The sequence below is a fragment of the Chiloscyllium punctatum genome, chromosome 10 (genome assembly GCF_047496795.1).
Source record: "Chiloscyllium punctatum isolate Juve2018m chromosome 10, sChiPun1.3, whole genome shotgun sequence".
NCBI classification, from domain to species: domain Eukaryota; kingdom Metazoa; phylum Chordata; class Chondrichthyes; order Orectolobiformes; family Hemiscylliidae; genus Chiloscyllium; species Chiloscyllium punctatum.
In genome coordinates this window covers 69,796,028-69,820,538 of record NC_092748.1, presented here as the reverse complement: position 1 = coordinate 69,820,538, position 24,511 = coordinate 69,796,028, and the positions used below count along the sequence as shown (strand labels likewise).

General features: G+C 43.3%; 1 protein-coding gene across 5 annotated transcripts in view; it reads right to left on the bottom strand.

The window, feature by feature from the left end:
• LOC140482267 (sodium-driven chloride bicarbonate exchanger-like) overlaps positions 1-3,790 on the bottom strand; it is a 281,516-nt gene extending 277,726 nt beyond the window's left edge. For 4 of the 5 annotated variants that reach the window (XM_072579456.1, XM_072579455.1, XM_072579453.1 and 1 more), the window contains exon 1: positions 3,636-3,776. In XM_072579456.1, coding sequence (XP_072435557.1) covers positions 3,636-3,683 — 48 coding nt within the window. In that variant the 5' untranslated portion in view covers positions 3,684-3,776. Of the gene's footprint in view, positions 1-3,635 lie in introns of all 5 variants that reach the window. The other variant, XM_072579457.1, reaches the window with a different exon arrangement.
• Between the last annotated feature and the right edge of the window lie 20,721 nt (positions 3,791-24,511).

The window sequence follows — 24,511 nt, the reverse complement described above, 5'->3', positions numbered from 1 at the left end:
GGTCAATTGATAAAAGGGTGCAGACAATTTGAAAGGACTAAGGGGAAAAGGCTTACACTTTTCAGAGTCAACAGGCTCTCACACGTGACACTGATATGAGTTGTTTCTGAAGTGTGGCAGGGGTGCAAATCTTACAAGAGGATTTCAATCATAGAGTTCCACAAATGAGAACAAATTTTGAAACTGGCAACGCACACATGAACTTCAGGTTGAAGTTGAAAATGAGGTTGGAACGGATTGGTTTTTGTGAAGATGATGGAATTAAGATCATTTTACTAAAATCCAACAAAAATGGGCCTATTCTCAAACTTTACCAATGGAAAGGAAGATTGGACATTAAAGAAACGTTTGCAAGGGTAATGGGGAGTGGGAATTGAGGGGCTTTTTTATGGTACTTTTGAGAGAGAGAGGGACAATATTTAAAAGGAATGATTTACATTGTTTGCTGACAAGGGGGTCAGAGGGTATGTTGGGTGATAAGCTGGAAATAAGATCAATAAAAAGAAAATGAATGCTATTAGAGGTCATCTTCAGAGATCATAAAGAAAATAATTCAACTAGAATTGAACCAGCACACAGAATTTGGGATTAAATGCCCAAATTTTTAAAAAGATGCAGGAGAAATTTACAAATCTATAAAAAGTGCATCAAATTCTTGGCAGACAAGTGAGTGTTCCATGCAAAAGCAAAGAAGTAATGCTACATCTGTATAACTAGTGTATTTAGCCATGCAATTAGAATGTTGTGTCCAGTTTTAGGTGTCCTACTCTTAGAAGGATGTCAAGGACACGGAGAGGATACAAAAGAGATGGTATCAGGGATAAGAGGCTTTTTTCATCATTGACAAAAATAAACGCACGACAAATTTAAATAATGATTTTCACAATATTGATAGACCTGCCAAGTAAAATGTGCCGGGTGCTCCGGTTTCCTCCTAAAATCCAAAGACATGCAGGTCAGGTGAATTGGCCATGCTAAGTTGCCCATAGTATTAGGTGCATTAGTCAGGGGTAAATATAGGGTCAGGTTACTCTTTGGAGGGTTGTGGTGCAGATTTGCAGGGCCTGTTACCATACTGTAGGGAATCTAATCTAAATGGGCAAAAGGCAGGGAAATGGAATTAAAGAAGTAATTTTTCAGAGAATGGGCACAGTTGAAATGGATCTTTCTGTGTTATAATCCAATAATTCTATTGCATCATATTTAGTATTATTATTTAACTAGAGCAGAAAATGGAGCACCAATTGACAAGGCACAGGGATTTTGGGCAAAATTGCCCTTCTCCATACAGATCCTAGAACATAGAAGAGTACAGCACAGGGAAGGCCTTTCAACCCACCATGTCTGCACCAACCATGATGCCTTTCTAAATTAATCCCATCCGCCTGCATAAGGTCTGTATCCCTCTATTCCCTTCCTATTCATGTGTCATCTAAATGTCTTAAACATTACTATCATATCTGCTTCAACCACATCCCCTGAAATCGTGTTCCAGGAACCTACCAGCCACTGTGTAAAAAAAATGCCTCATTCATCTCCTGCAAACTTTTCCCCTCTCATCTTAAACTCTCTGCCTAAAAGCAGGAAGCCTATTTAAAGATTCAAAACAGAGACTGATTGGCTAACAAGCCCTTGCATGATAACAACCTAAAAATATGGATAGAAAAAGGGCTGAATGGCCTCTTCCTCTTCCTGGTAACAGGTTCAGGAATGAGTTGACCGGGGCCTCTTCCCGTTCCTGTATGACAGATTAAATGGCTGGATGGCCTCCTCTTTTCCTGTGTCACAGGCTGTAGAAAGTGCTGAATGGCTTCCACTTTTTCATGCCTAACAGGCTCACAAAGAGGCTGATTCACCTCCTGTTCCTGTGTAACAAGTCTGAGAGATGGAATGACCACCTCCTGAATGTTCTCCTGCTGTTTCTGTGCACTTCTGTGCACTATTGGACAGCATGGTGGCTCAATGGTTAGCAGTGCTGCCTCACAGCACCAGGATTCAATTCCAGCCTTGGGTGACAATATATGTGGAGTTTGCACATTTACCTTGTGTCTGCATAGGTTTGCTCCCACAGTCCAAAGATGTGCAGGTTAAGTGGATTGGCCATGGTAAACATGGGGTTATGAGGATTGGTTGGGATGCTCTTCAGAGGGTTGATCCAGACTTGATGGGCTGAATGGCCTCTAGTTACACTGGAGTGATGTCTGCACCACTTACAAGTTTGTCGCCCATAGCTAAACTACAGTGGATTATGTTATTCAAACATATTAATCATTGTTTTTCCAGATTATTTTAGCCTGTTATTCTTCAGCAATAACCACTGAAACTAAATCATGCCTCATAGACAATGAAGGAAATCTATGACACCTTTAAGACCACTGGGAAACGACAGCATGCATCCCCATCTAAACAGTGCAGTAACATCTTGATAAAGAAAACCATTTAATTTCATTCTGTTAAAAAATTATGGTTTTATGAGCTCAGTAATTGAAGTCACTACCATATCACTTTGCCATAAGCAAATCTATTTTGACTAGTGTTCCAAACTTACCCGTTAAAATGATGTTAAAATTAATTTAAATGCCATCTACCCTGTACCTTTGTAAATTTACTATATGTTTATTTATCAATACACAAGTGGGATCAAGTAAATTCCAAAAAGTTAAAACACATTTTGTTTAAAGAAATAAATAATACAATATTTATTACAAACTGTCATGATGGTGACTTTACATTAGACACGATCTGACAAACGAGTTTATACAGTAATCTTCAGCTTAATAGGAAATCTTATGTCACAAATATAATTTCTATTGATTAGACCGGGCATTTGAAACGTGATTTTGCTCAGGTTTAAAATCACAAACAGGAATGAATGAATTGTTTCTTGTAGGAGAGGGGTAGTCATAAATTACTAAGGAATTGTTTTTCTTTTTAAAAAAAGAAACCTTTGGAAGTGGCGTACTTAGTAAGATTCATGTATATTAACCAATCGTCTTCCACATTCAATTTTCACTTGCCTTTGTACTCGAGAAAATTTCGTTCTGATTGCGAACAGCAAACAGGAACTCAGCAGGTTCTTTTAATGTCAACGTGCAAACAACTGATTCCCACAGACTGTAACTGCGTCAAGACAATTTCTTAGCTTTCCCAGTGTTACCATGACTTTGCGCACTGACAATACAGAGCACGTCAGTTCATTAACAGTCCCTCACTCTCATGGATTTTCCAACAGCTTTTGATGGAAAAAGGCGAGTGCTCACAATTCAGCGGGGAATTTTCTACATCTGTGTTACTCATGCTACTAATCTCACTGATGAAAATATGATACTCGCTTCCCAAAGATGTATCTAAACATCACCTACTGTATTTTCTCTCGTGGCGTCAATGGATTCTGCCAGCTCAGGTGGAATAATTTTAAATCCATTTGCTTTGTTACAATAAAGCGCGGTATTGTTTAGAAATAGATAAAGACGCATAAATAATAGTATTGCCATCTGTTACCGTTCATTTAACCAACACAAAAAGTCACCCGACAAGTGCTGACGGAGAGGGATGGGAGAGAGGAGGGATGCTATTTCTGAACGGAAGGAATATATGATTTGCTTTTCCTACGTGGACGAGAGATGAAGCATTACCGTGGGTAACAATGGCTCCATTTGGGCTCCTTGCTCTTTGCTGTCCATGTCTCCTCTCCGCTGGTACCTGTGCCGCCAGCCCCGCTGCTCTGGCTCACTGCTTGATATTCGTATCAGGTAACACCGGCCTGGGCAACCAATCGCACGGCGGCACCAGGCACGTGATCAAACGCCTTAGCCAATAGTAAGTGCCGAGCTGACATTTCCACCAATCATGTCCCCTCAGTCGGGATTCATGGGATTTGTAGTTCGAATAGAAAACCGAAAGACCCGGGGATGCTGGAAATCAGAAACAAATGCACAGACTGCTAGAAAACCTGAGCAGTTCCGGCGGCATCTGTGGAAAGAAATCAGAGTTAACGTCGCGGGTCCAGTGACCTTCCTGATTTCTCTCCACACACCTGCTGTGATTTTCCAGCAATTTCTGCTTTTGTTTGTAATCCGAATGTTGGCCCATTCTATTCAACCGCGCGCCCCGCGGGTGCTCAGGGAATTCTCCCCGCACGATGCAGCCCCGTTCCTGCTCGATTCGGGTTTTTCATCGGGTCTGCATTTTCGCTGATGGTACTTTGGTGGGACTGACGCATTTCGGACAGATTGTGCATAAAGGCGTGAAAAACCTCTGGTTGCACGTAGACGATCTCATGCCATGGCTAATTATAGATCATCAAAGGGAACATGGATAATCCGAAAGTGAATCTCAATTTGCCCAGGGAAATGCTGGGGAGACAGCGGCTCAAGACAGACCTCACCAGGAGAGGGGCTTTGCATGAGCAATAACTGCGTCCCTGTTTATTATGTGATGGGTTGGAATAAATCACGTCCAAATTAATGAATGGTAAAATACTCTCCCAATTATTTCCATATATGTCAAGATGAGTATTTTAAATGCAGCGCGTATCTCGGGAATAATAAACATTATGACCGAAATGATTTGATTTTGAATCTATTTGTTGCATTGGCTGGTTAAGTGGACAGAAACGTTTCTAAACGTGCCCATGAATCCTGAAGTACGTTTGATGCCCATGAACACTTGGTTGACTTGTTCATTCCAGAGGCCTAAAGCTGAATTAAAAACATCCAAAATATTTATGTTTTATACCGAATAACAAGAAGGAACAAGGAATGCTCGCCCTAAATTATCTGGTAAACCAATACTGCACTGTAACCGTGGTCATCTTCAGTGCTGCATTAGAAAATCATAACCGTCCCGATAAAATCCTTACGGCGCATAGACGCTCCTTTGGTAACAAGTATAGTTGCCCTTGCCACTCAGCTGTAATACGGCTAGGTGATTTGACATCTATATCATTCGTCAAGCGCCACCGGATGCTAAACTACGTTTACTACAGAGTTTATGACGCACAGATAAATTGATATGGAGAGATAAAACAAGCTTTTTCGCCTTGAGATATTGAAAACAGGAAAGCTAAAGCATCTTACCACTCAAAGGGTCGAACACAGTAATAATCAGAGGACAAAGAAAAACTCGCACATTACGTTATCAGTTTAGCTACGAGGTAAAAATGTACCTTTGGATTACTGGTCTTGCCACTCTCCTGCCAATTCCCCCCTCCCTTAAAGCATGCTGTAAGATCGAAAGCTGTAAAAGATCGTGGAAATTTGATGTCAGTGTATTAATGTACGTTTATATACCCTTAAGTTGTATCTATCTTTATCGTTCTTTGAGAATTGAACCCCACACATCGAGGCAGAAATGAGTGCGTTGCCAACCGAACTATGAATTACAGAGGTTATGGTTTTCGTATTGAAGAGATTATCGGGAAATCTCAAGTTCCAAGAATGGAGAGGTTTAAGTAACAAACAAAAGTCATACTCGTTTGTGCGTCACTAAGGGATTGCTGTACTAATCGGAGCTGCAATTTCTTCCGATGAGACATTAACGCCTGTCATCCCAAGACAATATAAAAGATCACAAGACACTACTTTGGATAAAGACAAAGTGTGGTGGTGGAAACGCACAGTCAGTCAGGCAGCATCGGAGGAGCAGGAGAGTTGACGTTTTGGACATAAGCCCTTCATCAGGAATGTCTTATGCTCGAAACATCGACTCTCATGTTCCTCAGATGCTGCCTGACAGGCTGTGCTTTTCCAGCACCACACTTTTTGACTCTGACCTCCAGCATCTGCAGTCCTCACTTTCTACTACTTTGGATAAAGGGATGGGAGTTCTACTGATGTAATCAATGTGAATCCCTCAACCAACATCACAAAAGAGGGCATCATCTGATTATGGCTACATTGCACACTGTTTCCTGTGCTACAATTATAGCTATATATCAAAATTAGTACTCCATTGACTAGACGACTTTGAGATTTTCTCAGGAGAATATTGTGTCCCACAGGGGTTCATAAAGCAAATAACCAAATTTACTAAACGACACCAAACTAAGAAAACTAAATAAAACTTTTATATTTTAACTATTGTTTTAACCTAAATCAGAAACTACCCAAATTAAACACAAATTAGAAGGCAAATTACAGTACATACAAAATGTTAAGTATTTACTTAAATAATTAACATAAAATACATGTTATAAAACCACAAGCACCTGCATCAGTCCCAGAGACATGTGGTGCCATATGCAGTTTTGGAGTTCTCTAACTCTGTCTCTGGTACATAGGATCTCTCACTTTCCCACTAAAATCATTTGGCCCTTAAGGAACATCACAGGCAGTTGTATCCCATCCAAGGCTCCCAGTCAGGGTCATTACCTAAATGTCTCCCAGAGACATCATACTTAACCACATTTTTAAAAAAATGATCTGATCAGCTCTGGCAAAAGGGAAGCAGCAGCTTCAAAACCGACAATGTCTAAAATCACTGCTCTGACCTTAATTATCTTTGACTTTCTGCCACGTTTAACCATATTATGTGCTTACAGCACTTTATAAATTTCCCTGTTTGTTCTCTTTGTCTGCATTGCTCCTTTGTGTCATATATTGTGACTTCTAAGTGTTAACTTTCTTTCTATCAGTGATGCTTGCAAGTCAGGAAGCCAGGTTGCAAGGACAAGTATTTCTTTTTATTGAAGGAAACTATCATTTATTCTCTTCCAATTGATGAATACTCTTGAATGTTCTTTTCATTCTTGAAAACAATTGCACTTTTTTTAATACACACTTCCTTAATCAAAGATCACCTCAATATGAAGAAATACAATAAAATTATACACATTTCTTTTTTTTATTATTATGGCTACACCTTGTGCTAAAGAATGGATTATCTGCATTCCAATGGTTAAAAATAGGTGGAACATTCCACCCCAGAATCTTAAACAAAGCAAGAATTAAAGGAAACCTCTTTTTTTTCATTTAATACTCCTTCCATCCATCTTATATAAGATCATCTCTCTCTCATTCTTCCTCCCTCCTGCCCCAACCTACTTGCACAAAACCTAGTACAATTCTTTCAAGGAGGAGAAAGTGAGGACTGCAGATGCTGGAGATCAGAGTTGAGGGTGTGTTGCTGGGAAGGCACAGCAGGTCAGGCAGCATCCAAGGACCATTTCTTTCAATGCAAAGTACTACGGTTAGTGGAGAATCTCAAATAAAAACAAAAGTTGCTAGAGGTCTGTCAGAGTCTGTAGAGAGAGAAAGAGAGGTATCATTTGGAGTCAAATATAACTCTACTTTGGAACTTCAAGTCTTTTCAGTGATCTGCTAGTTATGCATGTAAAATCACACAATTTGGTGCCTACAACAGCTTCATGCAGATAACTGATGTCTTGCTTGTAGGGATGCTGAAATGCATCAACTTCAAGAACAACAAGCCCAGTCAAATCCTGAGTTCTGTTAGACATGGCAAAAGTTTAGAGAGTCAGTCTGAAAGGGGACTGTGAGATAGTGACAAGAATTTAAACAATGGTACAGGGTTGGAGGATTTGAGATACAGGGAGAGGCTGAATAGGCTTGGGCTGCTTTCCCTGGAGCATCAGAGGCTGAGGGGTGCCCTAATTGAGGTTTATAAAACCATGAGGCCATGGATAGGATAAATAGACTAGGTCTTTTCCCTCGGGTGGGGGCATCCAGAACTAGATGGCATGGATTTAGAGTGAGAAAGAAGAAATTTAAAAGGGACATAAGGGGCAACTTTTTCATGCAGAGGGATGGTGTGTGTATGGAATGAGCTGCCAGAGGAAGTGGTGGAGGCTGGTACAATTACAACATTTAAAAGGCATCTGAATGGGTATATGAATAGGAACAGTTTAGAGGGATATGGGGCAAGTGCTGGCAAATGGGACTAGATTAGATTAGGACATCTGGTCAGCATGAACGAGTTGGACCTCAGGGTCTGTTTCTTTGTTGTACATCTCTATGACTCTAAGACTCAAAAGAGGAGCAGTGGGAGAGCAGGGAGAGTTTAAAGAGTGTGCCAAGGTGAGTTTGTGCATTCAGAGAAAACATCTGCATTCTACAGAATACTGAAGTGTAACAAAGTAAGAAAGAGGTTAAGTAATTAATCGGCATTTCTTTTTATTTGCTATCTAAACTAGGAAATTTTAATCAGGGTAAATATAACCTGAATTGATGTAATAAAAATAATAACAATTAGAACTGGAGGAATTAATTCAATTTACTAACGAAATAATTCATTTAATTGTTTGTTAAAACACAATAAGGGTGAAAAGACAGGTAATAAATGTTTGTGTCTTGAAGAACATTGGCACAAAGTTAATGATTGGATGCTGAGCTTTTGAAACTGCTTTGCATCAGAGTGAAGGAAAGTTACCTGGAATCCTTGTTACAGAAGACTTAGACTAGAGTCAGGGGCATGATGGCCTGTCTGTGAGTGACGATGGCATGGGGACTGAGAAGGTAGAAATGAATATGTCTCAGTCATTGTAATTATCCAATTGGTCCAATGTTCTTATAACTTGTTTGGACAAGAGCTGAGGATTGCAGGATGGATAAACAAACAGACAACACTGTGATTCATCAAGCTATTCAATTTGTAGGAGCAAATAGAAACATAGAAATAGTCAGGGACAGGATGGTCAAGTTGAAAGAAAAAATTCTTGGTGGTGAAAGAAATGATCCCAGAAGACAATGTTTCCTGCCCAGTGTGAGAGTTCAGATTATCTGCTCAGTAATAATCTCTTTGAACATCTTCGGTCAGGCAGAAGCTGCAAGAAGAAATATTGGGGAGTTGTGACAAAGGGATGAGATGGCAATCATCATATATGTCTTTAATCTACATATAAGCTGGAAAAAAAATTGATAGTAGCCTGGATGATAAGTTGAATACTTTTGACATGGTTTCTTAAGTCAACACGTTTAGGAATCAAGCAAAGAGCAAGTTATATTAAATTGATATTTGTGCTGTGATAGGATTAATTAATGACCTTAGAGTTCAGGCCCTCTTAGGTAGCAGCCACAGCAAAATGATTGAATTTACATCCAGTTTGGAAGGAAGAAGATTGGATCTAAGACTTGTATTTTAATCCTGAACAACAGCAACCATGTAGGCATGTAGGCATGAAAGCTGAGCTCACTGAAGTTAACTGGCACACTGCACTAGAGGATAGATCAAGAGATACAGTGGCCGTCACTGAAGGGAAATTTCGAAGTAATCAGAATAACTACATTCTTACTGTAAAGAAACATTCTAAACAGGGGGAGGAACCTACCATCCATGACTTGATAAAGGGTTCAAATTAAATTTGCTTTTTGGATATGAGTTAAATTTGGTGATGGTACAAAGATTGATAGGAATGTGAGTTGTCAAGAATAAATTAAGAGCTTAGAAAGTTAAATGTGTGGACAAACAATTGGCAGATTGAATATACTGAAGTTCAATTTAAACTTGCCCAAATTGGGAAGCAGAATATTTGATTGAGGGAGTGACTGCAGAACTCTACAGTACACACAGATCTGAGTCGCTTGGTGTGTGAGTTGCAAAAGGTTAGAGTGCTGGTATTGCAAGTGATTAGGAAGGTAAGTGGAATACACCCACATTAAGGAGATTTACACAATCCTTAGATAAGCACATGGATGATTTTGGGATAGTGTAGGAGGAAGAGCTGAGAATAGTTCACAGGTCGATGCAACATCAAGGACCTAAGGGCCTGTTCTGCACTGTATTGTTCTATGTTCTTTGTTCTATGATTTAGTGAGAGGAATTCAGTTTAAAACTAAGGCAGCGTCTCCATTGCTGTATGGTTCCTTAGGTAAACTGCACCTGGAGTACTGTGCACAGTTTTCGTCTCCTTGCTACAGAAAATCTGTAGCTGCATTAGAAATAGTTCAGGGATGGATCACTCAGTCATTTCCTGGTAGAAAGGATTATTATCAGGAAAGGTTGAGCAAGTTGGGCTCATACTCACTGGAGCTTAGAAGACTGGAGATGATCTTATTCAAACTATGATCCTGAGGGGACTTGACAAAGTGATTGCTGAATGTTCTCCTTTATGGGAGAGTCTAGAAATTAAGAAGCACAGTGTAAAAATTAGGGATCTCCCACTTAAGTCTGAGATTAGTAACTTTTTCCACACATGTTTGTGCGTTTGAGTAGAATTTTCTTTTCAGAGAACAGTGGAGTCTGGATGTTTGAATAGATTCAAGGCTGAGTTAGATAAATTTTTAAACAAGTGAGTCAAGCATTATGGTGGCAGACAGGAAAATGGAGTTGGCGTCACAATTAGATTGTTCCCCTGTGATCTTATGAAGTGGAAGAACAAGCCTGAGGATCTAAATAGCCTCATCCTACACATATTCCTCATGTTTTGCTGACTTCATGGAATTCCCAAAGTTCAAGAGTTTATAGACTGCACCCATGTGAAAGTTAAGTTATGATAAGCATAGTGGGCATATTTTCCAATTCAAACCTTCTTTGATGTGAAGCCAATATGTAGTCACCACAAGTGTGCAAGTGTGTAGCAAGTATACACAGAAACATACTTCACAGGTGGCAGATTCTGCACGTCTCCTGTTCACTATTCAGCCTCAGCAGTTGGCTTCTGGGAGACATAGGATGCTCTTTTACAATCCAGCTGATGTTGACAATGAGAAACATCATTACAGAGGAATAGGAACAATCCAGTCAGAGCCAATTTATCACTAGAACAACAAGAGAACAAGCCATTGCCTTTCTCAAAATGATGTTCCACTATCTTGACTACTCTGGAGGTGCCCTTCAATACAACCCAGTGAGCATTCCCCCTGACAGAAGTGGTGTGTTGCAGTTGTAAAAGATGACACTGTAGAGGGGACTGGAGTAGATGCCATATAATGGTAGAAATTGATAGATGGTAGAACTTTCCATAGTCCACTTGATGGCCATAGCCACAGATTTGCCTGCCTGAGAAGAAGGCAACACTCTCATCCAAGTGTGGCTCACTTGGTAAGTATGATAATTGAATTAAAATTTTCTCCTCACAACCCCTGTACAAACAATTTCCCATCGCACTAACAATAAATCTTATGCCTGCACACATGCACACACACATCAACTTCATAGCTCAATGTGACTCATGCCATTCACTAGCATTTAAATAGTCAGAGCAAATGGAACAAAGTAGACACCATAATAATAAGTGGTGCACAAAAACTCATTTTTAATTCATTCAGAGAATCAATATAACACAAACAGTAAAATGAACACCCAAATGATTTATTTTGTAAACCTAAGGCATTTTCCTCCTTATATGTTTTCTCTTACTTCTAAATGGATTTCTCTTGTGGCTTCAGACGAGCAAGGGGCAAGCTGCATATTCCCTGTCCTGAGGCCCTGTCTTCCTCTGCATTTTAGAGCATTTAAGTATTCCATAAAATCAATCTCATCTGCTCTATGTAGGGGCAGGCTTAGTGTACGTATCAGGCAGCATGGGCATCTCTGTCTGAGGGGTGGGGCCAAGAGCTGCAAAGACAGGTTTCAACTGCCATAAGCTCCTTCTCCAGGTCCTGATCTGCAGCACTGCCTCCATAGTCACCTTCAAGGATGTTCAATATGTAGCATTCAATTCAGGACAGTGAATGGGTTCCTACGCTCGTGAACCCAACAAGTTTCCACGGCTGAAAATGGTGGGTGGTTCTACTGAGAGAGGTGGGTGCTGCTCAAGCAGAAAAGATTGATGCAATTCCAAAAATCTAAGGTCAAAGTCAATAGGACCATTGGAGTGTCAGGAAGCCCTTCAAAAGGATTTACCTCAACTGTGGCTACACCATTTCATCCATTTAGCCCTGTCATTGAGTGATAGAATCTCCGGTTTCAAGGGATCACTTGGTCTGTTGCATCAAGGCCACATCAACTGGAGTCTGGCTCCATTGCCTGGGAGATTCCAGCAGAGTGATCCCCAACATCCTCATGGTACGGGCATAAGAAATGCTGCATGATCAAAGACCACAGCCCAAAATTGGACATTCTAAATTGACACACAGCCAGAGAAATCAAGCCAGACAGAAGATCAGTCAAACAGCAGTCATCAGCTATCAGTAACTGAGAACAGTGAATGGCAAGGTCAAAGAGGTCACAGAGGTTGAGGAGAACCAGTTACCTCCAGCCCCTTGACCGAGGAACTCCCCACATACGTTAAGGATATCACCCAAGCCCTCCACCTCTGATATGATTTTCATTTCCCCAGCCCCCAACATCTCATCTTCGCCATGGGCATCCAGTACCTATCCACTCCATCCGCTATGGAGAAGGCCTCCAAGCCCTCTGTTTCTTCCTCTCACGATGATCCAAACAGTATCTCTCCACCGACACATTCATTTGATTGGCGGGACTGGTCCTCAACAATTTCTCCTTCGAATCCTCCCACATCCTTTAGACCAAAGGGGTAGCCAGGTAGGATACATAGAACATCCACCTTCCACAGTTAGAGTCACAGAGTCATAGAGATATATAGCATGGAAACAGACCCTTCGGTCCAACCCGTCCATGCCGACCAGATAGCCCAACCCAATCTAGTCCCACCTGCCAGCACCCGGCCCATATGCCTCCAAAACCTTCCTATTCATATACACATCCAAATGCCTCTTAAATTTGCAATTGTACCAGCCTCCACCATATCCTCTGGCAGCTCATTCCATACACGTACCACCCTCTACATGAAAAAGTTGCCCCTGAGGTCTCTTTTATATCTTTCCCCTCTCAACCTAAACCTAATCCCTCTAGTTCTGGACTCCCCAACCCCAGGGAAAAGACTTTGTCTATTTATCCTATCCATGCCCCTCATAATTTTGTAAACCTCTATAAGGTCACCCCTCAGCCTCCGACGCTCCAGGGAAAACAGCCCCAGCCTGGTCAGCCTCTCCCTGTAGCTCAAATCCCCCAACACTGGCAAAATCCTTGTAAATCTTTTCTGAAACCTTTCAAGTTTCACAACATCTTTCTGATAGGAATGAGACCAGAATTGCTTGCAATATTCCAACAGTGGCCTAACCAATGTCCTGTACAGCCGCAACATGACCTCCCAACTCCTGTACTCAATACTCTGATCAATAAAGGAAAACATACCAAACGCCTTCTTCACTATCTTATCTACCTGAGTCTTCACTTTCAATGAGCTATTAATCTGCACTCCAAGGTCTCTTTGTTCAGCAACACTCCCTAGGACCTCACTATTAAGTGTCTAAGTCCTGCTAAGATTTGCTTTCCCAAAATGCAGCACCTCGCATTTATCTAAATTAAACTCCATCTGACACTTCTCAGCCCATTGGCCCATCTGATTCAGATCCTGTTGTAATCTGAGGTAACTCTGTTCACTGTCCACTACACCTCCAATTTTGGTGTCATCTGCAAACTTACTAACTGTACCTCTTATGCTCACATCCAAATCATTTATGTAAATGGCAAAAAGTAGAGGGCCCAGCACCGATCCTTGTGGCACTCCACTAGTCACAGGCCTCCAGTCTGAAAAACAACCCTCCACCACCACCCTCTGTCTTCTACCTTTGAGCCAGTTCTGTATCCAAATGGCTAGTTCTCCCTGTATTCCTGTACACCGGCACTATCCCCCATCTTATCCTCTACTACATTGTTGACTGTGTTGGTGCCATCTCATACTCCCACAAGAAGGTTGAACAGTTCATCAACTTCACCAACACCTTCCACCCTGACCTTAAGTTCACATGGTCCATCTCGGACACCACCTTCCCCTTTGTGGACTTTCTGTCTCCATCTCTGGCAACCGACTCAACATGGACATCTATTTCAAGCCCATCAACTCCCACAGCTAGCTTGAGTACATCTGCTCCCACCCCCCACTCCTGTAAAAATGTGATCCCTTACTTCCAATTCCTCTGCCTCTGCCATATCTGTTCCCAGGAGGAGCAATTCCAGACCAGGACATCCCAGATGGCCTCCTATTTCAAGGACTGCAATTTCCCCTCCCTCCAGCAATTCTCCTCCACTTTCTGTACCTCTGTCCTTGTACTGCGCCCCTCCAACTGCAACAAGGATAGAACACTCATAGCCCTCACCTTCCACCTCACTAAACTCTGGAAACAACATCATTTCTGTCATTTCTTCTACCTACAATCAAGCCCCATCACCAGAGCTATATTTCTGTTCCCAGACCCTATCAGCATTCCACAGAGATCATCCCGTCCATGACTCCTTGTTAGGTCCATGCCCTTCACTAACCCACCCTCCACACTTGGCATTTTCCCTTGCTGGCGCAAGAGGTGTAAAACCTGTACCCAGCCCTACCCCTCACCTTCAAGGCCTCAAAGGATCTTTTCACATCCGGCAGAGATTTTCCTGCACATCCAACTACAGTGTCCGTTGCTTTCGATGTGGTATCCTCTACATCGGGGAGACAGGATGCCAACTCATGGAGCTTTTCAGGGAACATCTCCGTGACACAACCCCATCACCCTGTGGCCGAGCACTTAAATTTACCCTCCCATGCCTACATGGGCATGCAAGTCCTAGGCCTCCTCCACTGCCAAATCCAAACCAACTGAAAACTGGAGCAAGAATGCCTCATCTTCCACCTTGAGACTCTTCAACCACATGGCATCAATATCGAATTCATTAGCTTTGAAATCTCCCCTTCCCATATCTCATCTGAGATCCAACCCCCCCCACCTCGGCATCATGCTCTTGACCTGTCCTACCTGTCCATCTTTTTTCCCATCTATCCACTTCACCGTCCCCGCTGACCTATCATAATTACTTCCCACCTGCATTCATCTATCGCCTTCCAACCTGCCTTCCCCCCAGTCCCACCCCCACCCCCAATTTATCTCTCAGCCCACTTCCCCTTCCACATTCCTGATGAAGGACTTATACCCAAATCATTGACTCTCCTGCTCCTTAGATGCTGCCTGACCTGTTGTGCTTTTTCAGTACCACATGTTTTGACTCTGACTCTCCAGTATCTGCAGTCCACACCCTTTTCTTACCAACAAGAGCACTTAGGTATAGTGTTAATACTACATAAACTGATCAAAGTGTCTAAAACATGGGCAACATTGGTGTCCATGGGTGGATTATGGTTAAACATGTATGAAAACTACCAAAATCAAACCCCACCAACCTTGAGCTCTTGGCCATACAGTGTGAGCCTGAAATATGAGGACAGCTCCATCACATAATGGTCATGATTCAAGCGGGTGGAAGAGGGTGAAGGTTTCCAACCAGTGATTGAGCCATAAGTCAAGTGCTGGTAATGTGAGGAGTACAAACAGCCAGAGTTCAGAGCAAGGATAGTGCAGGGTGCAACCAGATGGGAACTTAGTAAGAGCCAGACCTTGTCTGCATTCAACCCTGTGCCGCAGGATGAACACTAGTGAGAGATAGAGAGAACAAAGTTGGTACAGGATTAGGATCCCATGGAAAAGGAAATCTAACATATGCTAGTACCAAACACAGGGTCAGAGGTAGAATAAAGTCACAGACCTATGAGATAAGAGATAGGGAAAAGGGATGAGGATCCAGAGTCACAGAGACATGAAAAAGCAGCTAATGTAGGGTCAGGGACCCATGAAAAACAGAGAGAAAGAGACAGACAGACAGACAGACAGAGACAGACAGACAGAGAGAGGGCAGTAAATTAGAAGGAAACAATTGAAGAAATAGCACAGAACTCAGAGTTGGAAGGAGTACTAAGCAGGTACATAAATAAGAAGTGGTCCAGGTAGTTCAATTATTACAGGGAGCAGATATTGGGTCCAGGACCCGGAGGACAGAAATGCTGTGGGAAGCAATATGGAAACTCAGGGAAGGCATGCTTTAAAATTCAGCAAGATAATCGTGATATCCAGCTGCAGGGAGCAGCTGAGTGGTATAGAATGGGAGGATATGAGTCTAAATAAGGAGCTGGAGGAAGTGAAGCAGGAACTGGAAAAATCAAGCATCAAAACAGTAGCGCAGGAGCAGAGGAAGCAGATGAACATGTTCCACTAGGGACAGTTTCAGACCCAGTGCAATAGAATTAACCCGGAGGCACAGCACACAGTCAGTGAGCAGGACACACTCAAACAGCTGAGAATGAGCTGACTGAGAAGTGCAAAAACATACAGGTTGTACTCAGTGTCATGCACCAGGCAAGCAAAGAACACAGAGCCTGTTCTGTGGGCCCATTTGAAGTGCCAATGCAAGATTGAAAAATTGAAGTCCTCAATTTCCAGGCACATTTGGGACAATAAATTCAGATGGTGACAGCAATTATGGGATAGACTGGGAGGAAATGGAAGAATAAGCCCGCATATGCACCAAGAGTGCCAAATGCTGGGGATCAATACCTCCCTTTCAGGGGGGAATGCATTCTTCCAGCATCCTCAGGCCCCAACAAACACATTGACCACAACCCATGAGGACAGCTAGAACAATAATCCAATTACTTATCCAACTCTGTTTACAATGGTATAATTGGTAGATACAGCAAAAATGACCTCCATATTTGCGCCCATAGCTGACCCATATATGTTTTTCAAAAATACTCACCCACAAAGGTTCTCCACAGACATGACAATGTCAAGGAGATAAAATTAATGTTCATGTGTCTGAGCCCCATGATCCATTCTGCCTTACCCAAACCTCAGAATGTGGGATTAGGGAGCAGTAGGCCATGAAAATGGTAATCCTAGCTGCTGTAAGATACAATAGGAGAGACTCCTTCAAACAAGTGTAGGTAGGGAAAGGTAGAAAACCTTTTCCAGGTGCATTTTCCAGGTGCTTGTGAGCCCAGTTCATAAGAGCTGTTGGTGACCTTGAGACGATACTGTGCCTTTTAAGAGATGTTCTGTCCTGTTTCCCTTTAAGAGGGGTGTTGGCACTATGGTGAAAATATGTCTGCTTCAGAAGCAGTGGATAAACAGCGTTGTGTTCCCTGACTGTTTTTTTTCGAATTAGGAAGAAGCATGAGTGAGTGGAATCAGTCTTCTACAGACCCAGGGCTTTAGTCTTGCTTTCAATTGGGGTTTGGAGTTGGCTGTTGAAGCAAACAGATACAGTTCTCTCTCTGCTGCGGCAAAAAGAAAACTTGAGTTCTCTCTCTGGTGCTAAATTGGTTCATTCACTGTTCCTGTATCCTGGACTGGTGAAAAGATAGCATTTGAGGAAAATCTGTTTTGCTGAATTTGCTTTGGCAAGAGTATGTTTTTGGGATGCTGCTTTATATGAACAGTTGATGATTAGCAGTTAAACAGTATATTGTTTAATTATGTATTTCAGTAGAATTAAAGTTATGCCAGTTCTCCTTTTCTGTTTGTATTTTAACTGTGGTGTAAGAATAAAGTATCTTTTGCTTAAAGCCTAGTGGTTGATCAATTGAAACACATCCAGAACACAACATCTTCAAATAAAGTAAAAAGTTATGGTCTATATATTCTTGATATATTTTCAGGGGGTTTGGTCTGGTCCATATCAACCTAGATAGGACTTTGCTGACACCATAAAACAGCACAAAATAGAACCGAACTCTTGTCTAGCAACTAAAGTAGCCTGGAAAATTTTAATAGGTAAAATCAAAGACTGCAGATGCTGGAAACCAGAGTCTAGATTAGAGTGGTGCTGGAAAAGCGCAGCAGGTCAGGCAGCAACCAAGGAGTAGGGAAATCGACGTTTCGGGCAAAAGCCCTTCATCAGGAATAGAGGCAGGGTGCCTGCAGAGTGGAGAGATAAATGTGAGGGGTTGGGATGGGGAGAAAGTAGCATAGAGTACAATAGGTGAATGGGGGTGGGGATGGAGGTGATAGGTCAGAGAGGAGGGTGGAGTGGATAGGTGGAAAGGAAGATAGGCAGGTAGGACAGGTCTTGAGGGCGGTGCTGAGCTGGAAGGCTGGAGCTGGGGTGAGGTGGGGGAAGGGGAAATGAGGAAACTGGTGAAATCCACATTGATGCCATGGGGTTGAAGTGTTCCGAGGCGGAAGATGAGGCATTCTTTTTCCAGGCGTCAGGTGGTGGAGGAGGCCCAGGTCCTGCATGACCTCGGCAGAGTTGGAGTGGGAGTTGAAATGTTGGGCCACAAGGCGGTGGGGTTGATTGGCGTGGGTGTCCTGGAGATGTTCCCTGAAACGGTCTGCTAGGAGACGTCCAGTCTCCCCAATGTAGAGGAGACCGCATCGCAAGCAATGGATACAATAAATGATATTGGTGATTGTGCAGGTAAAACTTTGATGGATGTGGAAGACTCCTTTGGGGCCTTGGATGGAGGTGAGGGAGGAGGTGTGGGCGCAAGTTTTGCAATTTCTGCGGTGGCAGGGGAGGGTGCCAGGAAGAGAGGGTGGGTTGTTGGGGCGCGTGGACTTGACCAGGTAGTCATGGAGGGAATGATCTTTGTGGAAAACGTAACTGGGTGGGGAAGGAAATATATCCCTGGTGGTGGGGTCCGTTTGGAGGTGACGGAAATGTCATTGGACGAAGTGGTTTATGTGAAGTTTGGTAGGGTGGAAGGTGAGCACCAGGGGGGTTCTGTCCTTGTCACGGTTGGAGGGGTAAGGTTTGAGGGCGGAGGGGTGGGATGTGGATGAGATGCGTTGGAGGGCATCTTTAGCCACGTGGGAAGGGAAATTGCGATCTCTAAAGAAGGAGGCCATCTGGTGTGTTCTGTGGTAGAACTCTGGTCCTCCTGGGAGCAGAGACGGTGAAGGCGGAGGAATTGAGAATACGGGATGGCATTTTTGCAGGAGGTAGGGTGGAAAGAGGTGTAATCCAGGTAGCTGTGGGAGTCGGTGGGTTTGTAAAACATGTCAGTGTCAAGTCGGTGGTCATTAATGGAGATGGAGAGGTCCAGTAAGGGGAGGGAGGTGGAAAATTTTAATCCCAGACAACACCCATGCTGAACTCCTGTGCCCTGGGACAAACCCTAGTGGGAGATAGAGCAGAGTGAGTTAGAGTTAGAATAGAGTCAGGGACCCACAGAAAAGGAAAAGTAGCATAGGCTAGTACAAGATCAAGGACCCACAGAAAACAGAGACAAGTAACTGAGTAAAGAGAGTGGCCTAGACTGAGGAGAAAGAAATTCACAGATCATACCACCCCAAATCAGGTGAAGGAACAATGCATCAGTAAAAACATCAAATCCTGGCCCCATGTGGAGCAATGAAGGGAGTGATCAAAACAAGGGCAGTTATCGAAGCCATTGACTTCCATACACTCATCCTACAGTGAGAGATAGGGATCAGTAGCAGGGACGTCTTAGACAGCAACCACCGCTATAAGAGAAATACGAGAATTGTGGGTACACAGACACTTCACAAGAGATTGGAGGGTCCCCAGGTAGTTAGTGCTACCACAGGAGCCAGGCTGAAAACCGCGGTCCATGCTACTAGAATGTCTGGAGAGACAAGCAGCAATTAATTTGGTGGGGGATATCACGCAGTCAAATTTAGTGGAGAAAATCATACCATCTAACTCCTTGTACTCCCCACAACCTCCACCACTAGCTGGATACACTCCTCAAAGCTTGGCAGAGCCATGCCTCTCTTCAGTAGGTATGCAGTATCAGGTGGCACAATGTGGGATGGCTCTTCGGAGATGGCAAGATGGTAGGCTGCCCTTTGTGTTTTTATGGGACGGTGGAGTCATAGAGTCATAGAATCATGGAGATGTACTGCATGGAAATATACCCTTCGATCCAACTCGTCCATGCTGACCAGATAACCTAATCTAGGTCCGTTTGCCTGCACTTGGCCCGTATCCCTCTAAACCCTTCATATTCATATACTTATCCAGATGCCTTTTAAATGCTATAATCGTACCAGCCTCCATCACTTCCTCTGGCAGCTCATTCCATATATGCACCACCCTCTGTGTGAAAAAGTTGCCCCTTAGGTTCCTTTTAAATCTTTCCCCTCTCACCCAGAGTCTATGCCCTCTAGTTCTGGACTCTCCCATCCCAGGGAAAAGGCCTTGTCTATTTATTCTTTCATGCCCCTCATGATTTTATAACCCTGGGAAAACAGCCCCAGCCTATTCTGCCTTTCCCTGTGGCTCAAATCCTCCAACCCTGGCAACATCCTTGTAAATCTTTTCTGAACCCTTTCAAGTTTCACAATGTCCTTCCAATAGGAGGGAGATCAGAATTGCACACAGAATTCCAACAGTGGCCTAACCAATGTTCTGTACAGCCGCAGCATGACCTACCAACTCTTGTACTCAATACTCTAACCCATACAAGAAAGGATACCAAACGCCTGCCTATCTACCTGTGACTCTATTTTCAAGGAACTATGAACCTATACTCTAAGGTCTCTGTTCAGCAACACTTATCAGAACCTTACCATTAAATGTATAAGTCTTGCTCTGATTTGCCTTTCCAAAATGCAGCACCTCATATTTATCTAAATTAACCTCCATCTGCCACTCCTCAGCCCATTGGCCCATCTGGCCAAGATCCCATTGTACTCTGAGGTAACCTTCTTTGCTATCCACTGCACCTCCAATTTTGGTATTATCTGCAAACTTACTAACTACACCTCCTGTATTCACATCCAAATGACAAAAGGCAGTGGATCCAGCACCGATCCTTGAAGCACACTACTGGTCACAGGCCTCCACCACCACTCTCTGTCTTCTACCTTTGAGCCAGTACTGTATCCAAATGGCTAGTTTGCCCTGTATTCCATGACATCTAACCTTGATAACCAATCACCCATGAGGAACCTTGTCAAATGCCTTACTGAAGTCCATGTAGATCACGTCTACTGCTCTGCCCTCATCAATCCTCTTTGTTACTTCTTTGAAACAAAACTCAATCAAGTTCATGAGACAAGACTTCCCACACACAAAGGAGTCTACAGCTACACTTAACATATCCCGAGATTTCAATATCATGTGGTTCACCCGTAAGAAAATCCTTCAGAGCAGATTCACCTGACCCAGGAGGGGACAGAGACAGAATCTATAAAATATAAAATGGGAGACATCATCCAGCAGTTAGTCTTCATACAGAAACTGAGCACATTTCAGGCTCAGACCTAATGAGAAAGGGTAATTGATCTATTGACCCAGCCAGTTCTTGTATTTGGCAAATGCCCAACCTCAAGGGGACCCCGTGGAGATTGTGACAGCACACACACATGGAGAATTTGTACCATGGGGACTTATGGATGAGGCCTACTGAAATGACTGAAGACCCAACAGCTCAGGAAATTCACAAGGCACTGCAGATTATCCAGGGCATTCACCACTACCACAGGAGCCAGGCTCAAGACCCCAGTCCAACAAAGTATAAAAATGCGTTCACCAGTCACAAACTCAACTGAGGTTGTAGAGAGGGTAAGATGGTGATAGACATACCACAACAAAAGCCACAAAGACAATACAAGTAGGCAGAGGAGGAGGTGGCCAATGTCATTAGTGGCTTGTTAAAGTTAGGAGTCCTATGCCCTGTACAGCAACCAATAACTCGACGAAATGGCCTTTTAATAAACTGGCTGGGTCTTGGAGTCTCACGAACAATTACAGAGAACTAAATAAAACCAACCCAATCCCGGCACAGACAGCAGAACCAGGCCAGAAACCATGATGAGACAGGCCACACAGGCAAAGTATTTCACTGTATTGGATATAAGTAATGGATTTTTGGTCCATGCCCTCCACTGATACTGCCAATATATATTCACCTTGTCATTTCAGGGCCAGCAATCCACACGGCCCTGTTTCTCCGAGGGTTTCACAATTTTCAGTCAGTTCCATCAGAGTCTGGCTAAAGGACCGGAGAGGTTTTTCCGACTAGGCTACTTAGTAACATGTAGAGGAGACAAGGACAGGAACATTTGACACTGTTAAAGAAACTGTTAACCCTCCTCACCATCCTAGGATTAAAAGTTAACCCTGAGAGTATACAGATCATGAAGTCCTACCTCGGAACTGTGACAGGTCAGGGAAATGCAAAATAGAAGGGAATCAAGGCCATGATCTGTTTGTCCCTCTCCAGAGATGTGGGTTTGTTGTGTTCTTTTCTGGACTTAATGGGACACTGTGAATCTCACATTGATGGTTTCACCACTAAAGCCACCCCACTCTCTGACTTCTTTAAAAGGTATGCCTCTTGGGAATGGACTGAACAGCACACAGATGCTGTTGCTGAATTAAAACAGGCCCTCACACTGCAGGTACCCAACCCAATGCCTCCCTTCAGTTTGGAAGATGCATAGATGTCACACTGGCAGCTATATTTGTCCAAGAATGATGCAACAAACACCAACCAGTAGTTATTGCCTCCCGGATTCTTTCACCAGTAGAGTAGGACTTCTCCATATGTAAGAAGTGCTTGCTAGCTGCATTCAGAGCACTGCAACATTTTGCTGACATTACTGGCTTGTATTTTCTAACCATTTTAATGGAGGACAGACTCCATTCAACTTTGACTGGATGGCAGGATTAATGATAGCATGGTCAGCCAAACCAGTACAGTGCACCGGACCCTAATGTTACAGAGTCCTATCATTACAACCAAGTAAACCAAAGTGCCCAGCCTCCTCACCAATACTCTTGAGTCATGAAAGTGAACCTCATGAATGTCAGGTGGCAACAACAAATGTCCCCAAGGGACCATCTGTGCAAAACAGACAGGGGAAGACCCAAGGAAACCTGGGGAGCAGAAGAGGGGCCCCTCATAAGAATATTTGTAGACCATCCTCTATGGTGGAGGATGGACACTGAAAGACAGCATGTGGTATATATACGTATGGAGACCCACAGAGGCACATCCCTAACAGAATGAGCAATGAAACTCCCCAAAAAACTTAGCACTCAGGCGACCAAGCTAGTAGCTGTATGGTCAGAAAAACGTCCCTCCCCAGCCACCATATACTCACACATCGTGCATGTCTGCAACAGTTTAACTGACTTCCTGTCACTGTCGGAAGCTAAGGGATTTCATCTCGACAGACAGGAAACCATTACTGTCCGCACCGCTGCTCAGTTTTATTCTCCAGACTACCTAAGGCTACGAGGTAAAAACAATGACTGCAGATGCTGGAAACCAGAGTTTAGATTAGAGTGGTGGTTGAAAAGCACAGCAGTTCAGGCTATGAATACATCATCATTAAGGTAAAGGCTCACCCTTGAACTTCTCCAGCTGGGAACAAAAGGGCAAATGAATTGGCCAAGCAAGTTGACCACAAAGGAGATGATGGCAGTGCCCCATTCCAGAACAAATAGACACCATTGTTATGAGCCAATCCTAGGTCAAAGACCGAGATCAAAGGCTCAGAGCAGCAATGCTAAGTTAAAGTAAATACGGAAGGAACAATCCCCACATCATAAGGCAAATGGGAGGACAGGTTAAGTATGAAGGACAGGGAGCAGTAAAAAAATCCGGATGCTGCCTGAACTGCTGTGCTCTTCCAGCACCACTAATCCAGAATCTGGCTTCCAGCATCTGTAGTCACTGTTTTTACCTAAGTATGAAGGACAGTTGCGTTCTCAATAATGGACAGTATGTAGTATCCGTCCACAACTGAAATTAAATTATTTCTCAATGCCGTGATGTCCGGGGTCTTCAAGGGGCAGAAGCCATGACAGAATTAAGAGATTGTGTTGGTGGCCAGGAATGGGAAAAGACTCAAAATATTATGTTAAGCACTTTTTCATCTGTGCCCAGAACAATCCTGCCACCGCAAGAAGTACAAAACGTGCGCCCAAACCTCCCCCCTCACCTCCACCCAAGGCCCCAAAGGATCCTTCCACATCCGATAGAAATTTATCTATACTTCCACAATGTCATCTACTGTATCCATTGCACCCGATGTGGTCTCCTATACATTGGGGAGACAGGACACAAACTTGCAGGATATTTCAGAGAATATCTCTGGGACACTCGCAGCAAGCAACCCAACCGCCCCGTGGCTGAACACTATAACTCCCCCTCCCACTCTGCCAAGGACATGTAGGTCCTGGGCCTCCTCCATTGTCAAACCTTAACTGCCTGGAGGAAGAACGCCTCATCTTCAACCTCAGGGCACTGCAACCACACGGGATTAATATGGATTTCACCAGTTTCCCCATTTCCCCTCCACCCACCTTTTCCCAGTCCCAAACTTCCAAAACGGCACTGCCCCCTTGACCTGTACATCATCCTTTCCAACTATCTGCTCCACCCTCCTCTCCGAACTACCACCTTCCCCCCCATCTTAAACTATCTATCGCATTCCCAGCTACCTTACCCCCAGCTCTTAAGCTCATAGTTTTAACCCAAGTTTAAAAGGTCTTGAATAAACTTAATCTGGACAGTCAGCAACTTGCCGAGGAGGGGATAAAAGAAAATCATGCAGAACAATACCTGGTAACACTGACAGAAGGGCACGCCAGAACCATAAACAAAATGATCCAGGGATGACAGGAGAAATTGTACGATAGGCCAAGAGGAAAAGGGAAGAGTACATAAGGTCTAGGCAGCTAAGAACAGAACTGGCTCTGGAGGAATATCGGAAGTGTAGGACAAGTCTTAAACAAG